At 35.0% G+C, this 23,887-nt stretch overlaps 1 protein-coding gene across 4 annotated transcripts in view; it reads left to right on the top strand.

Annotated features, from left to right (window-relative positions):
• CPEB3 (cytoplasmic polyadenylation element binding protein 3) overlaps positions 1 to 23,887 on the top strand; it is a 77,585-nt gene that overhangs the window by 21,577 nt on the left and 32,121 nt on the right. For 3 of the 4 annotated variants that reach the window (XM_010714564.3, XM_019617679.2, XM_010714563.3), the window contains exons 3-4: positions 2,947 to 3,106; positions 15,149 to 15,205. In XM_010714564.3, the coding sequence (XP_010712866.1) occupies positions 2,947 to 3,106; positions 15,149 to 15,205 (217 nt within the window). The remainder of the gene's footprint in view (positions 1 to 2,946; positions 3,107 to 15,148; positions 15,206 to 23,887) is intronic. The other variant, XM_019617680.2, reaches the window with a different exon arrangement.

Here is a 23,887-nt window from a genome sequence, read left to right on the forward strand (position 1 = left end):
TGTTCTTCTTTCAAGATGAGAGCACTGTAAGAACTGAAATATGCTACCATACATACTAGCAACTAACAGGGAAGGATCTGTTGTCTGTACAAAGCAAAAGTACAATCCAATTTTGGCAGACTGGACTTAATTTTCTCCTGGCTTTTGGTGATTGCTTTTTAGCTAAATGCAGTGCCTTGTAGCTAGAGGTCTCTTTTATCCATGATTTAGGTCTTTAGTTTAGATCTTTGTCTCATTTAGGCCCCAGCAGATTTTGCAGACTTGTAGGATTATCAAACTACTTTTCCAGATTTTTTTTAGTATGCTTTATCGTTCTGTAGCATATATCTTGATTTCTGATCATGATCCTATTCCCAAATCAATTTGCAGCATTTCCATGTGCTGCTGGGGGCCTTTGAGGATTGTTTCTATTGCTGGGATTGTTTGGCAGCACATGGGCAGTCTGATGAAACCATGCAAAAGGCAAAGCTGGGAGACAGAACAGTATCAATTCACAAAACCAAGAGAAACTGTTCCTGCTGAGAAATAAGGAAACATCACCCTTTCTGTGTGTGCAGGAACACAAGGCTTTTTGGAAGAAATTACTGAATATATGAAGCAATATGTGCTGAATACCAATGAGTTTCTAGTGAAATTAAAGCTCCAAAGAAAAAAAGTAGCAGCCCCTGGGGTTGGAATGTGTTTGTTTATCACCCACTCTACAAAATCTGTAGTGAGCATGCATTATACTTAAGTATGCAACATACTCGTAAAAATTAGTGAAGTCTAAATTTCCTTTACTTGATTTAGTTTGATGTACAGTGGAAAGTATAAGTGTTTTGATGGAACTGATCTTCCTCTGTTCAGTGTAGGCACAACTTCACCTTGAAAATATGTGGCAGCTTTGTACTCCTCTTTAAGGCCAGAAGGGTTCTGCATTCTAACAAATCTGCCCCATACCATAGCCTTGCCTTTTGTTCCGTGATCTTTTTCCCCCTTCCTTCTCATGTATGTCCATTTGCACAGCTCCCTGGGAAGTTTTACAACAGGACCTTCCATAGATTTGCAGCTGCATACTTGCAATATAACACTCATGTTAGTACAGGATAGTTAAAGTCAATTTGTAGCTCGGTCCTCTTCTGAACTCTTTCCTCCTGACTTCCAAGACTGTAATCTTGGAAATGTTTAGATTTGGAATAAACTATCATTGTGGCAAAAACATCAGTCCTGCCTTTGTACTCTCCTGACACTACTGGGTTTTGCCAGCTAAGCTCTCTATGTAGTAAGCCAGATCAGGGGACTGATCTGACTGAAAAATACTTCCTCTACCATATTTAGGATTTAAGCTGCGTGTTTGCTTATGTATTTTTCTCTTCTAAAAAACACCATGGTTAAGTAACATTGGAGATCCTCACAGTACAGAATATTAAAAACTTAGAAGAAACAATTAGTGGTGACTAAAATTCTTACTATTTTTACTTTGAGAGGAGTAATGTAGATCCAATTTAACAGTCCTTAATATATCACAAGAATGTGGGTGTTTTTTATTTTATTCTTTTATTCTTTTATTCACAATTTTCAATCTGGCCTCATATTTTACAAATACAATAAAATTCTTCTAACCTACTGCATATTGTGAAATACTGGATTGCCTTATACCAAAGTGAAGTATTTCGTTAGATATATGAGGGGAAAAAAAAAAAAACCACTTCTTTTTTACCCGCCCCCCAAGACTTCTTTTAGACTTCCTGGGCATAAATTTTCTTTCATATGCTATGTACTGACACACATGTATTGATCCTTTTGGGAAGGTGAATAAGTTCATTTTTAAATAGCATACAAACATTGGTTTTCTAAGCAGCAGTCAAAGGCCTTTGGATACTGCTGCTTCTGGTCTAAGGATTTTAATTTTTATTCTCCCAAGCAAGAGTATTATCTTGTTTCAACCAGCATGTGGAAAACACTGTTCTGGGAATTTTGAGAGCACAAACGTGATACTGAAGATTTTAGTTTGCACAATAGACTCTAGTAATTTCAGCATAATATTCTGAACTAAAAACCCTGTAAACTATCTGTGATCTTTTACGTACTTTTGGTTTGCCTTTTTAATGGTAGTGATGAAATTAAGAAAATTAATGTTTTCTAAAAACTGTCTGACTGCAATGGGAAGATGGGCCATTTTGTTATGCTGTCCCTCTGCGTTCAGCACTTTCAATATCAGTGAACCAGAGATCAGTAAATCTCCGTAAAATTTTTCACAAACTTTGAAAGTGGTTGTTTTTATAGACCCGTTGTATTTTTTTTATTATTTTTGATTACATGAAAACAGAAGATGAACTGCAGCAAAACAACACAAATGAGATATTCAAACAATACAAACCCCGTACTCAGGTTTTTGAGTACCCTATTCTGAAAGCACGTCATCTCCTATCTTATATTTTGTTTTGACTTCTAATGTACTCTTCTTAAAGCACTGAGATTTGTGTTAGATGTATGAAAAATATCTTTGTACCTTCTGGGACAGATATACCTGCTGGTTTGTTGAGCATTGCTTGCTTCTGTTTTGTGTTATGGAAGCACTGTGACAGAGGGCAGATGACAAAGCTGTAAAGCAAATATATCTGAACTCTGAAGTAATGCCACTTCTCCAGTATTACATTAACATATCTGTATTTTCAACTTACTTAAATATTAATATTTGCAATTAACTATTTTTCATATGTGTATTTTCAGAAATATTGCAAAACTTCTCTGTCTATGCTGTTGAGAGCAGTAGTTAAAAATAAAGAGTATAATTTTAACAGCTGTAGAGGCCTATCTCTATAAATTTCTTTTGTAATATAAAAAGAATGTATCAAAAAGAAAAGTGGAACTGCATTTTGAAGTTCTCTAAAATGAGAAATGAGCCTGTGCTAGAAAATGATTAGTCTTTAACAGTCTTTCCTTTTTTTTTTTATTTCCTTCTAGGACCGGAATAGGCCCTATGACACTTTTAACTTGCACTCTTTGGAAAATTCCTTAATGGATATGATAAGGACTGATCATGAGCCTCTGAAAGGTAAACACTACCCTCCCAGTGGCCCACCAATGAGTTTCGCTGATATAATGTGGAGGAATCATTTTACAGGTTAGGAATATTCATATGTCCATGCTTGCTTGGTTTTTAAACAAAAATCAGCTTTTCAGTATTGCTATGAACTTTTTGCTAATGAATGAGTTGTCAGTTATGTAATACTTCTGTTTCCCATCTTAGGATAATCATCTCTATAGTGGGAAGATAAGGTGAAATGTGTACTCACTTGGTGTAAGTGCACAATCATAATATCTAATAACTGTCTTTTCTGAAACTTTGTGCATCACCAAATTGCACTGTTCAATTCACAAAATGAGTAGTATGAGTAATGCAACTGAGTCCAATTATGTTGAAAAATCTTGTGCAGCATTAATATTACTGTTGTTTACAGATCATCAGTTAATATGCAGGGATCTGAAAGTGCCACTGCGTCAAGCTTACTCTCTATGATTATTTAAGGATGGTTTTAAAAAATGTATCTTGATTTGGATTTCAGAACGTTAGGAGGCACCAACAACTATTAGGTGTTGTTAAGAATTAAGAAAGTTCGCTTATTTATGCGACTGAACTGTATTTGTTCTACCAGATGCAGCAGTGGAGATAAATTATTTCTAGCTGATATAGAATAGTGAAAAGTTGCACAAGCATTTCAATGAATCCTAATTGTCTGTCACAGTTCTGTCTTCATCTTTCATTGGTTATGTTTCAAAACAGGAATGCATTCTTGCTCAAGCTGCTAATTTTTTTTCCTTTGAAGACGGAGGCTAATAGTAGGCTATGTGCTAGGGGGCACTGAGCTAGAAACAAGTCCCAAACTTTAACATACTGGAACTGATTGAGAAGAAATTGTTTTGTATAATTCTTCCTATGCATATGCATACCTTTCTGATGCAACAATTACCTCCACCATTCCAAACTCAGGTTAAAAGAGCTGAGACTCTGTAACTGTGCTTTCCTCAATTATTCTGTGCTATAGCCTTCATGCTTCTGTCTTTAACTATTATTCAGCTGTCTAAAATGGCAAGAAATATTCACATCTCTATTCTGATCATATTCCTCCAACATACATGTTAATTTGAAACTTCTTTTAAAAAAAAAAATTGAGATTTCTGCTTTATACACATTCCACGACTGGTATTTTCCGTGTACATTTTAAAATGAAGTAAACTCATAATCAACAACAAAATTACTATGAAGAAGATTTAATGGTGTTCTGTTAATTTGATTAGCTCAACACAGTGTTTTTACGTTAAGTATAAATTTAAATATATGAATTGAAACTCACTTTTTTAAAGGCTGAATTTTTGTATGATCCTGAGAATGAAAAAAGTGAGGAAGACTATTAGAAATTGTGTTACTCTAGAAAAACACTTTAAAATCATAGAAAGCAATTTGGACTTTACTTTATTACTGTCCCTTAACAACAGTTTTAAAAACTGTTTTAGATAAGAATATTAGCCAATAAAATAACAATGGGTACAAATACTTAAGTATTTGGTCTTGTTGACTCATTCTATCAGGAAGCTGAGATAGTCCCTGTAAGTGTTGGTGCTTTGTTGTTGCCTCAGTGCATGAGATAACATGAGATTCTTGGCTTTATTAAGCATCATCTTGCTTTTCAAGCAAAGTAGCTTTTTGAAAGTAAGTAAATAAATCATTTTCACCTCTTTGAGGTTGTTGACTTGTGTAGGAAGCTGTACAGTTTAACAAGATACTTGAAAGCAGTAGAAACAGTTTTCCTTGCGCTCAAAGCAGTAAACAAAAGAGTTGGGTACTAATTGTAAAGCTTGTTCTGTTCCATTTGCCATAGGATTGTTACCTTTACTCTAAGGAGAGTTTCTGTCACTTTCCAAATGTGTTCTTCTTGACACATTTTCTGAGTGCTGCTCACCTGTTTCAGCCTTCCTGCCTTGTTACTTAGTGCTCTTCCAGGCCAGTAACTTCTGGAGAATTCTTGTTTACTATTAGATCTCTGATGCCATCTCTGCCCAGCTGTTGTTTTCCCATTGATGTAGTTAATTCTTACCCTTGCTTTCATTTTCTCCTCCCTCCAAGTGCAGGAATGACTTTGCTAACCTCCAGCCTTTGCTTGACCTTGTGTGCACTTCCCTCTGCTCCAGTTCTCACACTGTGCAGTGCAACTGACAATGTTTGTATGAGTGGCTGTTTCAGGACATGATCATTTTACCCTCCTACAAGTGCTTTCTTCCCGTGTTAAGTATCTCTGCTGTACTATTTTAACTGATTCCTTTTTGTTTAGAAACAAAAAGCAATAACAAACAAACCTGCAAACCTGCAAAATCATTCTGCTATTGCATTTTCAAGATCTTTTCAGTGAAAATTGGTCTTGCCTCTTCCCCTGCACCTCTAACTTTCTCCTTCTCCACAGTGTTTTCAACTGCCCTTCTCTGCACCTCCCTCAGATTTCACTTCACTTTGGCTTTATTCTTATCTATCCCACACTCCCCTTATTCTCCCACTTACACTATCAGCACATTTTAGTTTGAGAACATAACTGATCAACTTTGCTTGCATTTGCTTGTTTCACCAGCTATTGCCCCATTTTTGTTTTCATCTCTACGTTTTTTGAATACTGCGTTTATGTAGTTCAGTTTGAATTTTCAGTTCCTCATAGGCATTCCTTTGTGAATGCTTCTTTGCTAAATTAAAACTGCTACTTCTGGAATCTTAGTTATTGGCTCTTAGAGCTACTTCCTCTTTGCTTTATCTTTTGTCTTTTGTAGTGAATTTGTATTTTTTTCCCTTTAAAATCTTCCCTTCCTCTAAGATCTGTGACCATCTTTTCTTAGATTTTGCATAATGTTTTCATGCATATGTAGAATGTAAAACAACCACAAAATAAGTAAATAATAATAAAAAGCTACATTAAAAAAAAAAAAACAGAACCACAAACTGTTCATCTTTTGGTAAACGAGCTTTGTTTTCTCAAACAATTTTAGCTATCAGCTCTTATAAGTCAGTTGACCTTATTAGTTGTTTTAATATTTACTTTTAAAGTTTTTAAATGGAAGACATGAGGTGACAAGTGGCAAAAGCCTCTGCCTTGGAAAACATGGGAACGTTTCATTCTAGCAAAAGCTATACAGTCTTAGAGCCTTTAATGTGAGTTACAAAGTCAGTGCAGCTATTTCAGGATCATTCCAGCCTGCTGCTGTCAACAAATACCTATTTATAAAAGTTTTCTGTGTACTATTTATTAATTAGTGGAATATTGCCAGTGATTTATCTGAAGTTTGAGAGATTGCTTAGATCATAGCCCCTCTTGGCATATGTGCCCCCACCCTCCTCCTTAACAGACACTTGAATAAAAAAAAATTGTTATGTAACAAGGGCTCTTGATTACAGTATGGATAGGAAAGTTAACAGGGAAAGATTCTGATATGAAGAGCAGACTGAGATGATTCTGGTCTCTTGTTATTTCTGGGTAGGTCAGTTCTGTGTGCTCCACTTTGTTCAGTGAGGGTAAGGGAGAAGTTCAGGAGTGTGAAAGGAAGTCCTCTTATTTATAGTAGTGGAAGCTTCATTGGATTTAGAGGGCTATATGACCAGATTTTGTACCGGAGGCCATGAAAGTTAATAGTTTATTTCAAGGTTGTTGAAGCAGGTCACTTTTCTCAAAGCAGGATCCACTTGGCTTTGAGATGGCATGTGATTTGGTGGCTTTTTTTAGTGTCGGTGCAACTATGAAATAAGAGAAATACTGAATGATTTTAGTGCAACAGAAACGAAGTGATCCTTGGTCTCACAATATTGAATTACTTGACAGAGTACAAATTCAATCTGATTGGCAGGCTTGCTTGGTCCTCTCCAGCAAGGGTCATTTAGTTCTCTTTGGGTGTTTCATGCTGTAAGAGAGATTTGATATCTAACTTAGAGGTTCCTGGACTTAGATAAATTAGCAGCTTATCCTTCTATGTTGCAATTTATCTTGAGCCCAGCCTTGGAAGTTTTCCAGCATCAGCTCTTGCTGTTTTTCTGTCTGAAACCAATTCCTCTCCCCTCACCCCCAGCTTTTCCTGCCAGATAGGAATACCTTGCTTGTAGGGTCCTTTCTTAGTCTGGGAGCTGTGTAAAGGCTGTAAACTCTCTATAAAGAAGTTTCATTTTCTTCCTCATCCAGGACACTCAGGTGGACTGCCTTACCTGCTTTCTCTGCTGTCAATTTTTTTTTTCAATGTTTTTTCCTCTTTCCATCTATATTCAAGAGATTTCCCTCTTTTTGTAAAAATGAGGGAAAAATTAGGCAAAAAGTAGAGCAAAAGGACTGATAAGGTTCCTCTGGTTAAAGATAAATTACTGCGTATGACCAAGGACATCCGGCTTTGTGTCAGTCATGGCCCAGCCTATGTGGCAGAAGCAGTATTTTGAGATGTTTTTCTCTGAGTTGCCTGTGTTATTTTTCTGAGCTACCAATAAAATATACAATACAGAAACACAGATCTTTATTTTTTACAGAGGAAAAACGTATTTGCAATAGTTCATAACCTGTTGGTGTACATGTCCTGCTTCTATCTAATTCAGTTTTGCCTAGTAGTATTATCAGAATATATGAGTGGTTGCTACTTATTAGTGGCTAAAACGTTTCTTTCTTACATCAAAGTCTCTCCTATGGTGTAATATGTCACTGTTGCAATATGTTTATCTGTGTCAAAATATTGCATTGCAACACAGAGACGTTCTGATCTATTAAATATATTTTGATCAGTAGTAACTAGCAGCTGCCTTTGTTCTATTTTTAAATAAGTAAAATATTTAATCTGTTCATATGTTATGCACATGTGCTCCCACAGATCATGAAGCTGAATCAAAATATGAAATTGAGGAGGGACATCATAGCCCTATGAAACATTTGTTTTTAATGTTTACTGTTATGGTGGAATAACTGTAATATCTGACTTTTTTCTTAGTAAGACAAATTTTGCAATGTGCAAATCTCCAAGTAAGCAAAAATTTCGAGGTTTTGTCCAGTAATGGTGTGATGTATCTTCAAGTATGAGTATTTGGAGGTGACACATGTACAAGCAGAATTTCCAGAGCAGGCTGTATTGAAACTATTTTTACTGAATATCAAGCTGCAGAAGGACACATAACAAAATATGTGCTAATTACATGGTACTGTTTCAATAGAATGAGCAGCTTCCTGACTATCATAGCGTTTCTTCTCTGAGATTGTTTGATGTTGTATATGCAAATATACAGTAGTTCAGAGGTACAGGTAGCATCTATGTTGGAACACTTCATCTTGTTTCCAGCATTAATGCTACCCATACATTTGCACAAAATGAAAAACTGAAGTTGTTACCTGTTTATCATTCTAAAAAGTACACCAGATCATATGAAAACAAAGTAAAATTTGAGATTTCTGCTTACGTTTAACTTAGTGATATTGTTGTTAATGAATTTGACACAACAGTATTTGAAGAGTATGTGTGAATTTTGAAATACATACAGAATGGGCATTTACTTTTCCATCTTGATCTCCAGTTAACTTGAGTGCATGCCAACAGATTTTGTTCTGCTCTAATTGTTTATAAGCTTTTTGTAAGCAAAGCAGTAAGTTGCCACATGACCTGAGAAAAGTGAAGGTGAACGATCATATTTGTGTTTGCAGTCAGCAGCTGAACACAAAGGTCATGCAAATAGAACAGATGTTGTCATCTCAGTCCAAGAAATGGTGCCGCTCAGAGCTTTTTGCAACACTTCTATATAGAAAAAGTGCACTGTAACAGCCTTTCTTAAATTCTCAATGCTCACTGAGCACCTTTCTGTCAATGCACATGAAAACCAGAGTGAGCAGACAGATGTGTTGGCACATCTATTTATGTGTAAAATGAGGCCACCCAAGCTAATCCTTTTAAAGGAAACATACTGTGTTTCCTTTGGCTTTTAATCACTGCTTATTCAAGAAAATCCTCTTTAATCTTTGTTTCAGGACAGAATATGACTATTAAAGGCTACATATTTCTTAGTCCTTGCTTCAATGATTCTATAATCTAACCATGTGTCTTTATTTGCTGCTGCAGTCCAGCATGTCCTTGTCATTGACCTGCTGAATTTGTTTTGGGCAGGACTGAGGATGTTGCTCCCTTTAGTTTGTTAATAGAACTGATGATATAGATTTACGTTTTTTTTTTTCCTTCCCTTTAATTCCATTTTTATATTCTACTGTTGAGAATTGACCCTATAAAACTATTTTCCTCTTTCATTTTTTTCTTCACTTCTCTATTTCTTTGAGTATTTTGCATGTTTTAATATAGTCTGCTGATAAGAGGTCTGCTTTAATAGCAATCGATTTTTATTCCTGCAAGGCTGCCCAATAAGAACACCAATTTTTGAGTGCATTTCTAAAGCTATAGGTAGAATAGGTGTATATATGTATATGTCCTTGTCTGTGCCTCATAGGTAAAGTCAGGTTTCTTTTTTATGTTCAATAGCTGTTTTTTGAAGCTAAAAATGTTTGCACCACTGACCTTGGTGTTTTATTGGAGCCATACATTTCATTTAGGAAGAATGCATGTCATTGTCATGTATATGCTGTTTTATTTTATAGATATCTTTCTCTTCTGATGGCATAGACTTGCTTAGTCAGTGGTAAGAAGCTAGTATCAGCAAGTTTTACTACTGATAGCTGTATAGCAAGCTTTGTTCCTGATTCATAGCTGTTAATTAGACACTTCTGTTAGCTTTGCTGCAGTATGTATCTGTACAGAAAAATTATACAGTGTGTGAACACAGTAATCTCAATTTTTTTTTGTTCTGGCATACAGTAGTATTCTTGTTCTGCTGCTTATGTTAATGTTTAAAGGGTACCTGATTCTCAAGTAGGTGTTTAAATTATAGATGTGAACAAATTGTAAGTACACTTTAAAAAGCAAAGACAAAACCAACGACCAAACCCCTGAAACTTCTTCATGGAGTTACCCTTTATAACTCTCTATACAGACCCTTGCTTACATAGTTAATGCTTTTAAAATTGTTCTGGTCACCTTTATTTGAGTTAGTGCAGCATTGTTGCCAGATGTCTATAGTTTGGGCTGGAGAAGGGGAGAGAATAGTCAGAAGTCTAGCCGGATTTACACTCTTACATACACATGCACACATTTCACGCTCCTTGACCTCTTGTGATTCATGGTTAAGCAAGCTGTGCTTGTGCATGCTGCAAAATATTTTGACTCACATGCATTCACTGGTCTAATCTTGTTTCAGGAGTCTGAGGAGGAATATTGATCTTGCTTTGATTTTTGAACTTCTATATTTAAACTTTGCTCTACCCTACTTGCTATCTGTCTTTCCAAATAACTATTGCAGTTTTGTAATGCCTTATCTTGGCACCAACTTTGAAATCATATGATAGAAGAGAGAAGAACAATAAAAGAAGTATTATTATTAAGGAAGTATAGTTGACCTTGTCCTGCTGACAGTTTCATTTGGCATTGCCACTGGAGTCTGTAGTGAAAACTTGTGACTGATATCAACAATGATCTTAAGAACTGAGAAGTTCATAATCTCAGTGAGTTCAGGACCAGTTAAAAGCAGGCTGGCTTTGTTATTTGGTAACAAATCTCATGCCAAATACCAACTGCTAAATTTTGTGTAAGTGGCTGATCTTGGCAAAACCCATGAGGTATAACAGTGCAAAAAGTCTTACTCAATGTATAACTAACTGTAAACATTACTTCTTGGAATGTTGTCTGTAATATCAAAATGATGAAAATAGATAACTATAATCTTAATTCTTCACCAAGTGAACGTGCACATCCAGGAGTTAATTAGGATTTCAAAATTCAAAAAAACATAACACATTTAGGAAGAGAAAATGAATGCAATTCAAGAAGTGAAATACTTCCAGAACTGTAACTTAATCACTGGTGTTTATTTTAGAAAAATATATTAGGAAAATAATATAATGATGAAAGATCAGATTTACACAGTTGTAAAGATCATGCTCATGAGTTTGACTGTCTTCTAAGAGTAGCGAATTTTAGAATTGAGAATGAGGAAACCTCTATAGGCAGACTTGGCTCTGGACACTGGAAAAAAAAAAAGAAAGAGTTAATAGTGGTAAAAACCATGCCTGATATACATATTTACTACTTCTGGAACAACATTCTTTCTCAAAACTGTTAATGTAATTCAGACCTATCTAGGTAATAAAAACAAAAAAAAGGACATGTTTGTGAAAGTTATACTTTAAATTATTGGAAAGATCTTGGAACTGTTTCAAAATCCTTATGTTTTTATGTAGAGAATGGGATGAAGTTAAACAGCAGGGATGACATTCTATGCAAAAGCATACAAAAAAAACACAAATATTATTGAAGTTGTGAGTAGAGATAGTCTCTTCTATTTGTAGTTGTTAACAATGTTTTCCAAGAAAGAACAAGGACCTTGCATATCAGAAGTATTTCAGGATTTAATAAGTTAGATGTAAATTATTTTGGTGACACAGCATTATTTCAATCAGTTATCAAGATATTGCATATAGAAGGGTAGTGGAAGAACAAATTAAGTAAGGAATCTGAAACTTCTAGCTCAAGTATTAAGTTTGGGTAGATGAAGTCAAACAAAATATGTCTTTGGTACTTTTGCAATGAAATTAATTTGGAGCACATAAAAAGAAATTATTTGTATAAATTGGGAGGCAACAATTGTACTCAAGAGCTTAAACGTATTTCCTTACTTAGAATTAAATTCATCTTCAATGAAAACATTTCCTCCAGTTTAAAGTGATCATTGTAAGTGACAAAGTAGAGAGAGAGTTCTGAAATGCCTTTGAAAATTAACGCATTAAAATAACAAGATATTGAATTTAAATGTTTAATGTAAAGTAATTTTGTCTATCAAAGGCAGCACCTTCTTATTTCCTGCATAATACAGAAAAGACAGTGCATATTGTTGAGATGTGCTCTGAGAAAGGAATTGGGCTCTCTGCCATAAATAAGCATATTGGGCATGCAGCAGAGAACTTAAGAAGTGCAGCCAGAAAAGTCTCTCCAAATGCTGCTTGGAACAAGAATTTAAGGAATTTATTGACATAAGAAGACATGCAAAAAATACTAGTCTGTGATATAAAAATTATGCTCTAAAATGTTAGAAGAGCAAGAAGTCAAGAACTGCTTTACTACTACTGCAACTGGATTCAATTATTATTAATATATTTTTTAAAAATATTTTTTAAATTGGAAGGACTTATGTAAGAGTGATTGTTATTGACATCTAACTGCAGTGATAGAAAGTATGGTTATAAAAGTGTATAATTGAATATATATTAAGCAGATAGCTATGAAACCAAGACAAGTAAATTGAAAATGGCAGGTGCACACTGAGTGCAAGTAGTAGGGTAGTTGTTATGGAAAGGGCTCTTATTTATGACTTTGAACTGCTGGAGTACCTAACTTCTGTGCTCTGTCTTCTCTGCATTTCACTTCTTTTCCTTCAGATTCTTGAAAAGTAGAAACTTTATCCAAGTGCTCAATACAAAAAGTAAAATCAGAAATACGTGCTTCTATAGACTTAGTAAAAGTCCAGATAGCATACATGTGCTTTCCTAAAGTAGTTTCCTGAGAGTAATTTCTATGTTTAACCCAAATATTTCATTGAGAGTGTATGTTTCTAATTGTATTTCAGTTCTTTTGCACCTTTTGTGCTCTCTTCTTGTTCTTTGGGTAATTATACAGTTTTGTAATCTGCATGTGACTTCTTCGCTTCAGACAGTAACAATGTTAAAAATATATCATTAATATATGGAAGGCCATCTATCAGTTACAGTTTTGTCTTATGATTGGTGTACTACCTGTCCATTTTGAATGGTTTTAATACAACTGAGTTTGGACAGTGTTCCATTAATACATCTCTGTAGACTTGCACTAGAGGTCCTTTGAAGATGCATAGAACTATCCCTACTACTGCTTAGCTCAGTATGTGAACATGCCCTTCTGCTTGTGCTGCTCTGTATTTTCTGCTCCTCTTAAAAGATAGCTGACAAGAACAGTTTAAAAATAGCAGGCCAAGGGCAGGTGACAAAATGTCACACAAGCAGCACCTGGTCCAGTGACTGCCTGGAGGGAAGAAAAAACCAAACCCAGATGTCACAGATACGATCCTATTTCTGAAGCTGGGAAAACAGCAGAATTTCAGCTTCAGCAAGGGAGGATTGAGAACTTGTCCAGGCATTATGCATGTGATTTCTACTCTCTTTTTTTCATAGCAGTCATCTTTATTCCATTACAAGACTTAATTTAAAAGTGTAGGTTATTATGTACGCCTTTTCTCATAATAATAATAAAAATATACTTGTAACCTCATGCTTATTCAGTATGCTGCTAATCAAAAGGAATTACTCTGGCAAGATTTCTGAAATATTTTAGCACAGGCTTATACTAACTGAACTAACAGCAGCTTTAATGTTTCTGCAATGCCAGATTAATGTGAATATATATTGTGAACTATAAAAGATTAGGTCTGTAATGAGAAAATCTGAAGTAGTTAATGAAGATCTCTTTAAGAAGCTTTGCTCAAGGAGCTGGAAAGTAAATTGGAAATTTTATTTGCCTCCCTTTTCTCCCACTCCTTTCTGCAGGTGCCATTTCCTTCACTATACTCTTATTGTGGGGGACTTCGTTGTAAAAGAATGAGAAAATTATAACGTGAAGATTTGCTTTTCTTAAATTGCTTGCGACTCTAGTTTCAGAATTGAATTGAAACTTTGTGTTACATCTGTTCAGAAAGAGTATTAATTACAATACAGCAGTCTCTGTGACCTGAAATAGAAAGCTTTAACATACCGATAGAGCTAAAAACATTGTAGAAGATCTGCCTTAGTTCTGTTTTGTCAAAGCGTTTTGTTAGAACTTGATTTTGTAGTAGTAGAGAAAAGATTTTGCACCAGAGGAACTTCCTGGTTTGTATTGCTGGTTTAGTTAGCAATCTTAAACTCCTATAGTTGAGTACCAACTCAGTGAATAAATGTAAGCCTTCTGCTTCTTTGGCTCCTAAACTTACCCACAAATCTAAAGATACACAGAGCACATAAAAACAATTACAAGGCTTGTAGGTTACTAACGTCTGTAATGGAAATATTGGAAATAGTTTTCTACAGGACTGTAATAACCTTTTAAATCCTTTTCCAACCAATGACTAAATCAATTATATTTTCCTAATTGCAGTGGTGATGGTGAGTGGTTACTGTAGTAATACCTGTTACCAAGTTTCTTCAGAGTATATTTTTAATGCTTCAGCTCACTTAAGATTGGTCTTAGTTTCTAATACTACTTAATATTTATCAAGTTAGCTCATTTATTTTTCTGACAGTAAAAATAGAATTTTGTGATCTAATTCTCCTCTAAACAAGATAAATATCTGAATTGTTTCCCATCCCCAATTCCTATAGTCAATGAAAATCTTCTTAAGCCAGTCTTTAAACTGTTAAAGTTAGTACTATTTTGCCTCTCTCTTATGGGACTCTTGTCACCAGCAGAGTACATTTGGATTTCTTGATGAACCTGCTGTATGTCATGGCTCCATGTTATGGGTCAAAAATGCTTTTCAGAGTGCAGCTGAGTTTCTGTACTCTGCCAGAACAAAGCTTTGTCCAACACAGTATCTTATCTCAAACAGTGAGTAATAGCAGGTTGCAATATAAGCTTTCCAGCCACCAGTGATCTGTTCCTGATGTCACAGGTAGTATGGAAAATTGAGACTTATTTTTTACTAAGTAAAGAGTGTTTATGTACTGCTGTTTTCATTTGAAGCCTATAATAAAGTACAGCAAGTAGAAGGCTGAGCATTGAGACCTTATTTTGAAAGAGTAAATATAATACGTATCTAGTACAAAGCAAAGGAGTATGTTAAATAAATACTTCTCACTGTTCTGTGACTTTTCTGTATTTTAAGAACATAATGTTGGAGGTTCTACAGTGTTAAATATCTTAAAAGTGTGCTCTTGAGGGGTTATCTGCAGTAGATGGAGGCTTTGGCTACCCTGACTGTTCAACATCTTCAGGAATTTTTCATGTTAATAAATTGCATTCAGTTTTGAAATAAAAACATTAAAAATAGCTTCTATTTGTATTACAGGGCGTATGGGAATAAACTTCCATCATCCAGGAACGGATAATATTATGGCCCTTAACAGTAAGTACCTAATACATAAAATCTGATATTATTATGTTGAATATTCTCTTATATTTATTGCGTACAATAATTGTGATAGCTAAATATCTGTAATCTGAATGCAGCATAGATTATAATGGAAACTTTTGTCATAAATGGAAATCTGCAACAAACATATCCACAGAAACGTTTGTTTAACTACATGGAAATTTATATTTTTGCTTAGAATGCTGTATTAGTCACAGGCATTAGGATTAATTTACTAACTTTTTTTTTCTTTTTTACCATATGATTTATACAGACAGTATATTATTGATAGCTGCAGACATTTGGTCTTCATATACACTAAAAAAGTAATTGATATATGTGAAGAACGGAAAACTTGTAACACAGAAGGCGCACGTGTTTTAAGATTTTGACTTCTAGTGTCAGGCTTTGGAATCAGTAAGGCTACTTGTGCTCTCATTTAATTTTACACATTTAATGCTGAGATGTTTTTGCAGAGTTTCTGTAGTCACGGTTAGAATATGTGTCTACATGAAAATGAGGCATGTGTTATAGGAAATCATGGGAGAAATGCTCCTTATTATTAAGGACATGACTGAAGGGGAAAGCTGGCTGCATGTGGGTGCAAGTCCTACATATTCCATTGCTGTTGTTTGACAGGAATTGTGGTCTCAGAGTGCATTTGTTTTAACGTGGGCATTTCAGTTGGCAGTTGTGATAGTAAAACTAATTGTGAAGATGGGAAGCTATGATTGAACTTTGAGTTATTTTTATTTGAAAACCAAAACCAAATACTTCTGCTATGTAATACATAGAAACATTTCTTGTAGAGCTGGGAGTTTTGCAAAGCAGGAATGGAAAATGCCATACAAAGCACTGTTTTCTGCCTTACTAAGAATGCAGAAGCTATATTAATTGTTCTGTGAAGCCTGTTATTTTTGTTCTTAAAACTTTGGAGAGTTGAATAAAATCAGGTTTTAAGGTATATAAGCTTAAAAAATTGTCTTCTGTTTGTGATTTTAATCTTCTGTATGCAGCTAAAGCTAAGAAATTTAGAACTACTTAACCCCCATGTGATCTATTATCTTTGCCACTGGGAAATGAGCTAAGCAAAGTTAGTCCAAGAAGAAATTTACCTTCCTCTGCTGGAACGATTGTGATCTGGATTAAAAAAAAAAAAATCTCAGTGATTTCATTTGAGTAAATTTTGGAACTCACACAACTTCTTAAATCATAGTACTTATGATGTCTGCACACCCACAATATTTCTGAAGCTGGATGACAACTTAGGCTCATGCCAACAGCAGCACAAAACAACTCCCCTTTTCCCTACCGCGCATTAAGTATTTTGGGGGGTGATTGCCTCTTGAGCTTCTTCCCTTCCTTTATAGCAATTCTCAGTTATTGGTTACTCTACTATCTGTCATTGTTGAAGGAGGCTGTTTTGTTTGAGGCAATGTGCAACTTGCTGCTTAAAGGACCTTAAAATGTCAGCCCCTTAGTTGTTAGGGCTTAAGTACAGAACGTATAGCCACCAAGTTGCTCATCCCCATGCAAAAACATTGTCATCTTGTTCTGAAATAATACAATTAGTGAGATAGAAAGATTTCTTGTAAATACATAATTATTATGAATTTATTGACATTAATGGTGTTACACCTGTATGCTGACAAGTTGTACATGGGTACAGGGCAGAGGTGCTCGATGTTTATAGTGAACATTAGACTTTCATTGAGGAATGTGCTGTTCAAATGTTGGGACAGATCTGAGCATAATCCTAAAGACTGTTTAGGAAAGTGAAATGAAAATGTTTAGATTTGGAAGCATTATACAAAGGGGAAAAGCTACTGTTTGTCTATATGCTAGTCCTCAGATAATTTGGTGATTACAAATCAAATTGTCTTTGCAAATATTACATTACTGTATCTTCTACTACTACTTAGACAAAGAGTGTTTTTGTTTACTAGTGTATAATTAGTTTCAAAACTTAAGTGTTATACTGCTGAATTGAAATTCTTTCTTTAATCAAGAAATGACATCTATTTATTGATTTTCAATAATGTCATTGATAGTGATCTAAACAGTCAGTAGAAGAACTTCTATGAACTTTCATCTACAATACTTTATTAAATACAATTGATAGTGTAATTTCTAGGGAAAATGGGACATAAGCGAAATTACTGATCTTATTTGCATAAATGCATGTCTGAAATTATAGAAACCAACAACTGACTTTGATGCTTCTTATTAGATATTTGCAATCCTAATTAAAAATTATCTTTACAGTACTAAGAATTGAACGTAAATTAATCTGCTTGGCCAAAATGACCAGAAAGGTGTCCTCTGTCCCCTTATCTTGCTGGTTTTCATTTTTATTTTCAGTCAGCTTTCTGCAGCCATTGCTCTAATGGGAACTCTGGGTTTGGGTGTTCCTTTGAATTAACATTAGCTATACTCAGGCTGAACAGTCAGCATGGGGACACAGTTACCTGTCAGCTGGGTGATGAGCTGTCCTTAGAGCTTCTTGTGGACTCTGGAAAGCCAGCAAGTTCAGTGGAAGGAAAGCAGATAGGGTGAAAAAGAGAGTGGTGTGCATTCTTTTACTCCTTGTCTTTGTTTAAGGAAACACAGTATTGCTGGGGTACAAAGCTGCCTTTTGTAAAATGAATTTCGACCAAAGGTAATTGAAAAACAAACGAACAAAAAACCATCAACCAAAAAACAGCCAACACCCTCCCACTCATTTCCTCAAATAAATGAGTAAAATCACACCTCTGAAGTGCTGGGATTTTGTTTTTCCTGAAGCTGCTATGCATAGTGACCTTGCAGTGCTGCTGGGCTTTAAATGTTCCATCTGGTACCAATGTTCATTCTTATCTAAAAATGTATCATCTGTGAGGTCTGGTACTGTTTGCTCATGATCTGACTCTTTTCATTTCTGCCATTTAGTTCTATTTGTCCCTAATAAAATAGCTTTTAAAATAGATTAAGTTGGTGCTTTAGGGCACATTTTTAGGTATATATATATAGAGTTTGTTTTGATTTATTACAACAAATAATAAGTATGGGGGGAAGTATTCAAGCCATGACAGAAAATGGAAGCAAAAACAATTTATTTTCATGTTCCTAGTGTCTTTTTACAGTTGTCTTGTCTCCTTAAGAGCTACTGTGCTTTTCTTTTTGTGTGTTCTGATGCAATGCATCCAAACATGTCATATCTAGACATAACAAGCTTGCTGAAATATCACTGTATATTTAATCTTCCAGTGACATACATATACATTGAAATGAACTCTTCTGAATAGAAAGTTTATTAAATTATTTTTCTTTCGTAAAATCTTTAGTTGAAAGTGTACGAGGTTTATATAGAGAGAGGGAGAAATTTTTGGCAGTGATAATATTCTCGAAAATATGCAGCTAACTTCTAAGAGATGTCAGGCTGTCCTGATAATTTGATATCTATCTATTGGAATTCTCTGACCTTAAGCCCAATTGCCACATCAAGCTGCAATCAATTACTGATTCATTTGCATATGAAGAATAATAGAAAAGAATAAAAGACACTGAGAGAGCTATATTAGGTCTGTTTTTACAATCCTTATTAATCTAAGAGATCAGAATTGATTTAATGGGAGGGAAAATGAATGATGGAGAGTGTGATACAGCAAAGACAGCAGAGTCCCAGAGGGTGTGACTGTTAGTTCGTATATAACCTTGTTACATTTTTCAGAATCAGCTGTACAGTTAGGTTTGATGCTACCTTGGGGACTGTAAGATAGGCTAGTTATATCAAAGTTTCTTCTATATTTGTTTAATTAAAAAAGAAAAAAAGCAGGGAGAGAAAAGGTATTTTTTCTTTTCAAGTTTCTTTCTATATATTTGTATTTTCTGGGATCTGATTTAGCTGCCACTAAGAGTGCTATTGCTTATCAGTGATTGCCAAAATATCTTAGTAACAGAGGAAGATTTCTTTACTTTTCTACCTTTTAGTTCCACTTGCTAGCTCTGTACTACCTTTTTTTTTCCTCACTACTTTTCCTGCATCTAAACCTCACCAATGTGAGGTTTTCTTTCAATTGTGTGATCCTCTATTTTGGGTGCCTGCCATCTGTTTCTGCAGCATTTCATGATCAAGATTTGCCAGGCTTTTTCATAAGCATTATATATGGTGCTAGAAGAGATGGGACTACAGTCCAGAAGTGTTTAGTAGTTTGGAAGCAATATAAAGGAAGTTTCCATCAGCTTGGCTGTTAAAAATGTGAGCTTTATCATTAATTTACTTTTAAGAAATGAAAACAGGGAAGTCTTCTCTCCTGTGCAGATGCCTGCCTACTAACTGTGTCTGAAGAGAAAACCTGAATACAGCTTGCATATGGACTATATTATTCTGAAGGTGGTATTCAGTGGCATATGTATGCTAACATACTTTACAGAGAGATTTGTTGTAGCAATCATTTGCAGTGTGTCATTGGAAAGAAGTGAGCCAGAAAGGGCTGTCATACCACTACATTATCACAACACCAGTCTGCACATCCAGCTCTCAGTCAGTGGAAACTAAGAACTATCTTTTGAACCACCCTCAAATAAAAAGTTCAGCTCAATTCCAAAATCTTAATTACTTGCATTGTATTTTTTTTTTTCTTTTGAAGATCTCCTTAAAAGGAGTGGAAGATGGAGACCTTGCTCTTTATGAACAGCTTTTTCATCCAAAGAAAGTGGAAGAAAATTGTTTTCTTAAGCAAGCTCATCATCATCCAGCTCTTCAATAGTGAAACATGCAGAAGTAAAAATAATTTTAAATACTACCCCTAACAAAATGGGGAGAATAGTCTGAGGATGACAACTTAATATATAGAAAACTTTATTTGTAAGCAAATAGATTTCTGCACATGTAAAGATCAGTAGAAACACAAGGCAAGGAAGCCAACATTTAATACAGTGAACCAAGCTGAATACTTTTTTCTCAGAAATAGTTCTTAGTTTTCCCTTCTTTTGTGCACATACTTACTGAGTTTCGTCAGACAGTGTTTGTTTGTCGGCTTGCTGCTTATGTAGTTAAAATCCAGAAATGTAATCAATGAATAGTATTTTATATAATTTAACTTCATGCTGTTTTTATTAAACATTGGCCTCATCCTATATGCAAGCTGTTCTATTTTAGGTTGTAAAAATGTTAAAGTAATTCTAAACTACATTTATGTGTATATAATATTATTGCTTTTATTGCTATGAATTAAATTACTCACCGTTTCACCTTTGGCTACTGCCTTTCAACGGCTTCCATCTGTACAGAAGCCCAATTTTTAAATAGAACCTACCTTGCCTTCCTCTTATTCAGAGATTTTTTTTTTCACATGTTAACAACAGTTTATTGAATAACTTTCACCAATTAGAACAGGATGGACTGACAAAGTGAACAATGGAAACTTGGCTTGTCTTGCTGGAATTGCAATGATTTTTTTGACTAGGTAATTTGAGACAGGTTGGTGAATGGTAGATACTTTTTAAAAATCAGAAACATGTAAATAAATGTTATGTACATCATAGCAAACAAATTGACTTAAAGAAATTTCTTCAAGGGAATCCAGAATATGTGGTTAGCCTCTGTTGAAATCTGCAGAGATCTTTCACAGCTTGTCAGTTTTATATTGCTGTTAGAACCTGAGTTAAAAGACAAGCTGACAAATTGATTTGGCAAGATTGTCTCCTCTATGAGCCTACTGGAAGTACTTTATCTTGCCTGTAGACTTATGTTACCACTTTTTAGTAAGGTTTGATGCATCTGAAAAGGTTCTCCATGAGTCTCTTTCTCACCAGTTGTTAATATGGCCATAACGAAGCTGTTGAAAGCTTTTAATCTGGTTAATATTGGTGAACAACTACTTGAGTTTTCACAGTTTTTGATGATAGTGTTGGTAACATATACATGTTATACTAAATATCAGTTTCTAAACCATAGAAATTGAACTTGTAACTGAATATCCACTCCAGCATTTGAAGCTCATGATTTCATGCTGTCTGGAAATAATAGATGTTAGCCAAGTAAGGTGTTCTGGGTTTGCCAATGTTTATTAACCTTAAAAGGCTTTGTTTATAGGGATATTGAAATATAAGTTAGTGTTTTGCCTTCATGTACTTATGTATTATGTCAACATTTAATTGAAACTTCAGATGGTAAGCATTTCTAGGTTGAACTTCCACATAGCCATCACTAATGTTTATTTTCATCAGGTGTTGCTGATTTTTTTTTTTTTCTTCTGGTAACTTATAGCTGAATTGTGCTGTGACTAGTGCCTAGTACCATCTTCACAAGAGTACAGCAAGACCAGCTAGTGGTGTGATTTGAGACCAGAATGGTAAACAATTAAGAACCCAAAAGCATGAGTATTTTTTCATGTAAAAATGTTCTTATGGCTTCTCTCATCCATGGGAGTAAATTAAACCAGTGAGAGCATGTAACTTTGGGTTTTGGAAACTTTCTCTGTAGTCTTGGGAAAAGCTAATGAGCCTAATAATGAACATCAGTTTTACTGTTGTTTCTGTTTTGTTTATTCCTTTTGAAAGTTTAGATTTATTTTTTTTGTTAACTATGCTCCATGCTTATTTCATATTAACTCAATCACTAACTGATAGAATATAATTTTCTGTGCATCTTAGAACTATTCTTTCTTATAGCGCATCTCTGCTGTGACTGTTCTGAATTACTAAGAGACTAAAGAAGCTAAAATGCTTCAGTTTGGTTCAGAGAATGTTGAGGGTGAATGTAATGGATCCTTACAAAAATCAGAAAGGTGGCAGATAAAGGGGAATGCAGAACTGCTGTTCTTCATATTCTACAAGACTAGGACTACAGAAACGCTTGGTAAAACTTCTAGGAGATCCATTTAAAACGCTCAAGAATTGCTTCTCTGTAGTTCATTTCTGGAGCTTCCTGCCACAAACTGTGCAAAGTAGATATAATATCAACAGGTTCAAAAAGGCATTAGAGAAATGGTGAACAAAACACTTCTAAGAAGATATTTGAAGCAGGCAAGAGTGTGCCTTCTAACATTTTAACTGTATTTACTTTAAATGCCAATGGAGGGAAAAACATACAGTGGCTAGTCTAATATACTCTTTCTTCAGTCATTCATCTGGGTGAATCAGTGATCTTGGCCAATAGAGCACTGCATGTCAGCTCTCAGGTATTCTAGCTGAGCTGCATGATTTCTGTTGATATTCTAATGTGCACTAGGTAATAAGTAGTTGATGAGAATGTTTTAGTCAATCCTTTATTTTCTATAGCTTTTTCACTTGGTTTCATCTCACAAATGAATTGCAGAACACCTGCCTTACTAAAAATAATTCTCAGAAACCTTTTGTGCAATTCTGGTGTCTGTTTACATGGTTTGCTTTTATCACACAAATTACACAGTGTCCTTTTTTGTGTTGGAACTTTCCAAGATAAACAACAGTACAAAACCAAACTTATTCCCAGTGTAAGAAGTGAGCAGAAGAGTGAAAGTGGTTTTCTTGTTGTTATATGGTATGAAATGTTCCTTTGCTTGATTGTGTTGTTCTTGGTTTTCAGAATGAATGTTAAATGAGCAAGAGTAACTTTTAACAGGGTATTTAACAGGGTAACTTCCTTGTCCTTTTTCTCTTGCTGGCATTACTGCACTATGGATGTCTGCTCCACTGCTTTCCCAGGACCATAGGCAGGGGCTTTTCGCTCAGACTTTGAGGGCTGTCTTTTGTGGATATGCTCCAGTGTGTCATGCATCGTGTAAACCACATTATCTTCAGAGTTTTGTAGCTCTTCATCACAGTTTGCAAAGGCATTATTATGCCAACAGTGAATTCTCCTTTGACTGCCAGATAAACTTTATAAAAATGTAAGCCTTCTAGCTCTTTTTCATCCATTTCATATAGCTTTTCTTGAGATGCAGTTAAAATTTTCACATTTCAATTCATTGCATTTTGATATGTTGCAGCAGTAGATGTCCTTAGCTGCAGACTTCCAAGATTCCCAACAGCACTATATTTACTTAATGGCATTGCATTAATTGGTGTTTGAGGAGTTTGTTTTGCTTCTTTGTAAAAAGCTTAGAGTTCCATTCCTTAACATGCAATTTCATGTTTGTAAAGAGCACTTAACTCATGGAATCGAGATGGTTTAAGAGTTTCAGGAAATTAAAAAAAAACAAAACAAAACAAAAAAAGACTCTGTTGTTCCTTTGTGCTTGAGTAGATGTGCCCTGGGATGTGGTAGCTCTGCAAATTACTACCTGTCAGTGCTGAAGAAAGTTGCAAAGGGTGGGAGAAATAGTGACCAGCAGTGGTCACGGTCATGCAAGGGAGGTGCGCAACTGGCCAGGGTCTGCTTGCAGCTATCTCATGGTGCATGTGGTAGAATGTGTTCAGTGCTTCTTAGAGTAGCCCTATTTTATTTAGTGCTGTAACATTCTATGAGGCACCTAGGAAATAGACACTTCTGTGTTAAATTTTGGGACCGTTCAAAGAGTTGGTTTTCTGTGCAAAAAGATATTTGTGCTTGGTATAAGAAGCAGAGTAGGGGAGAGGCTTTATCTCTGCCAGGAGCCCCTCCATCTTTTTTACTCTTTTCTTGGAGTTGACTGGGAGAGAAATTAACCTTTATATATATATATATATATATATATATATATATATATATATATATATATATATATATATATA

This window comes from Meleagris gallopavo, chromosome 8 (genome assembly GCF_000146605.3).
Source record: "Meleagris gallopavo isolate NT-WF06-2002-E0010 breed Aviagen turkey brand Nicholas breeding stock chromosome 8, Turkey_5.1, whole genome shotgun sequence".
Lineage (NCBI taxonomy): Eukaryota > Metazoa > Chordata > Aves > Galliformes > Phasianidae > Meleagris > Meleagris gallopavo.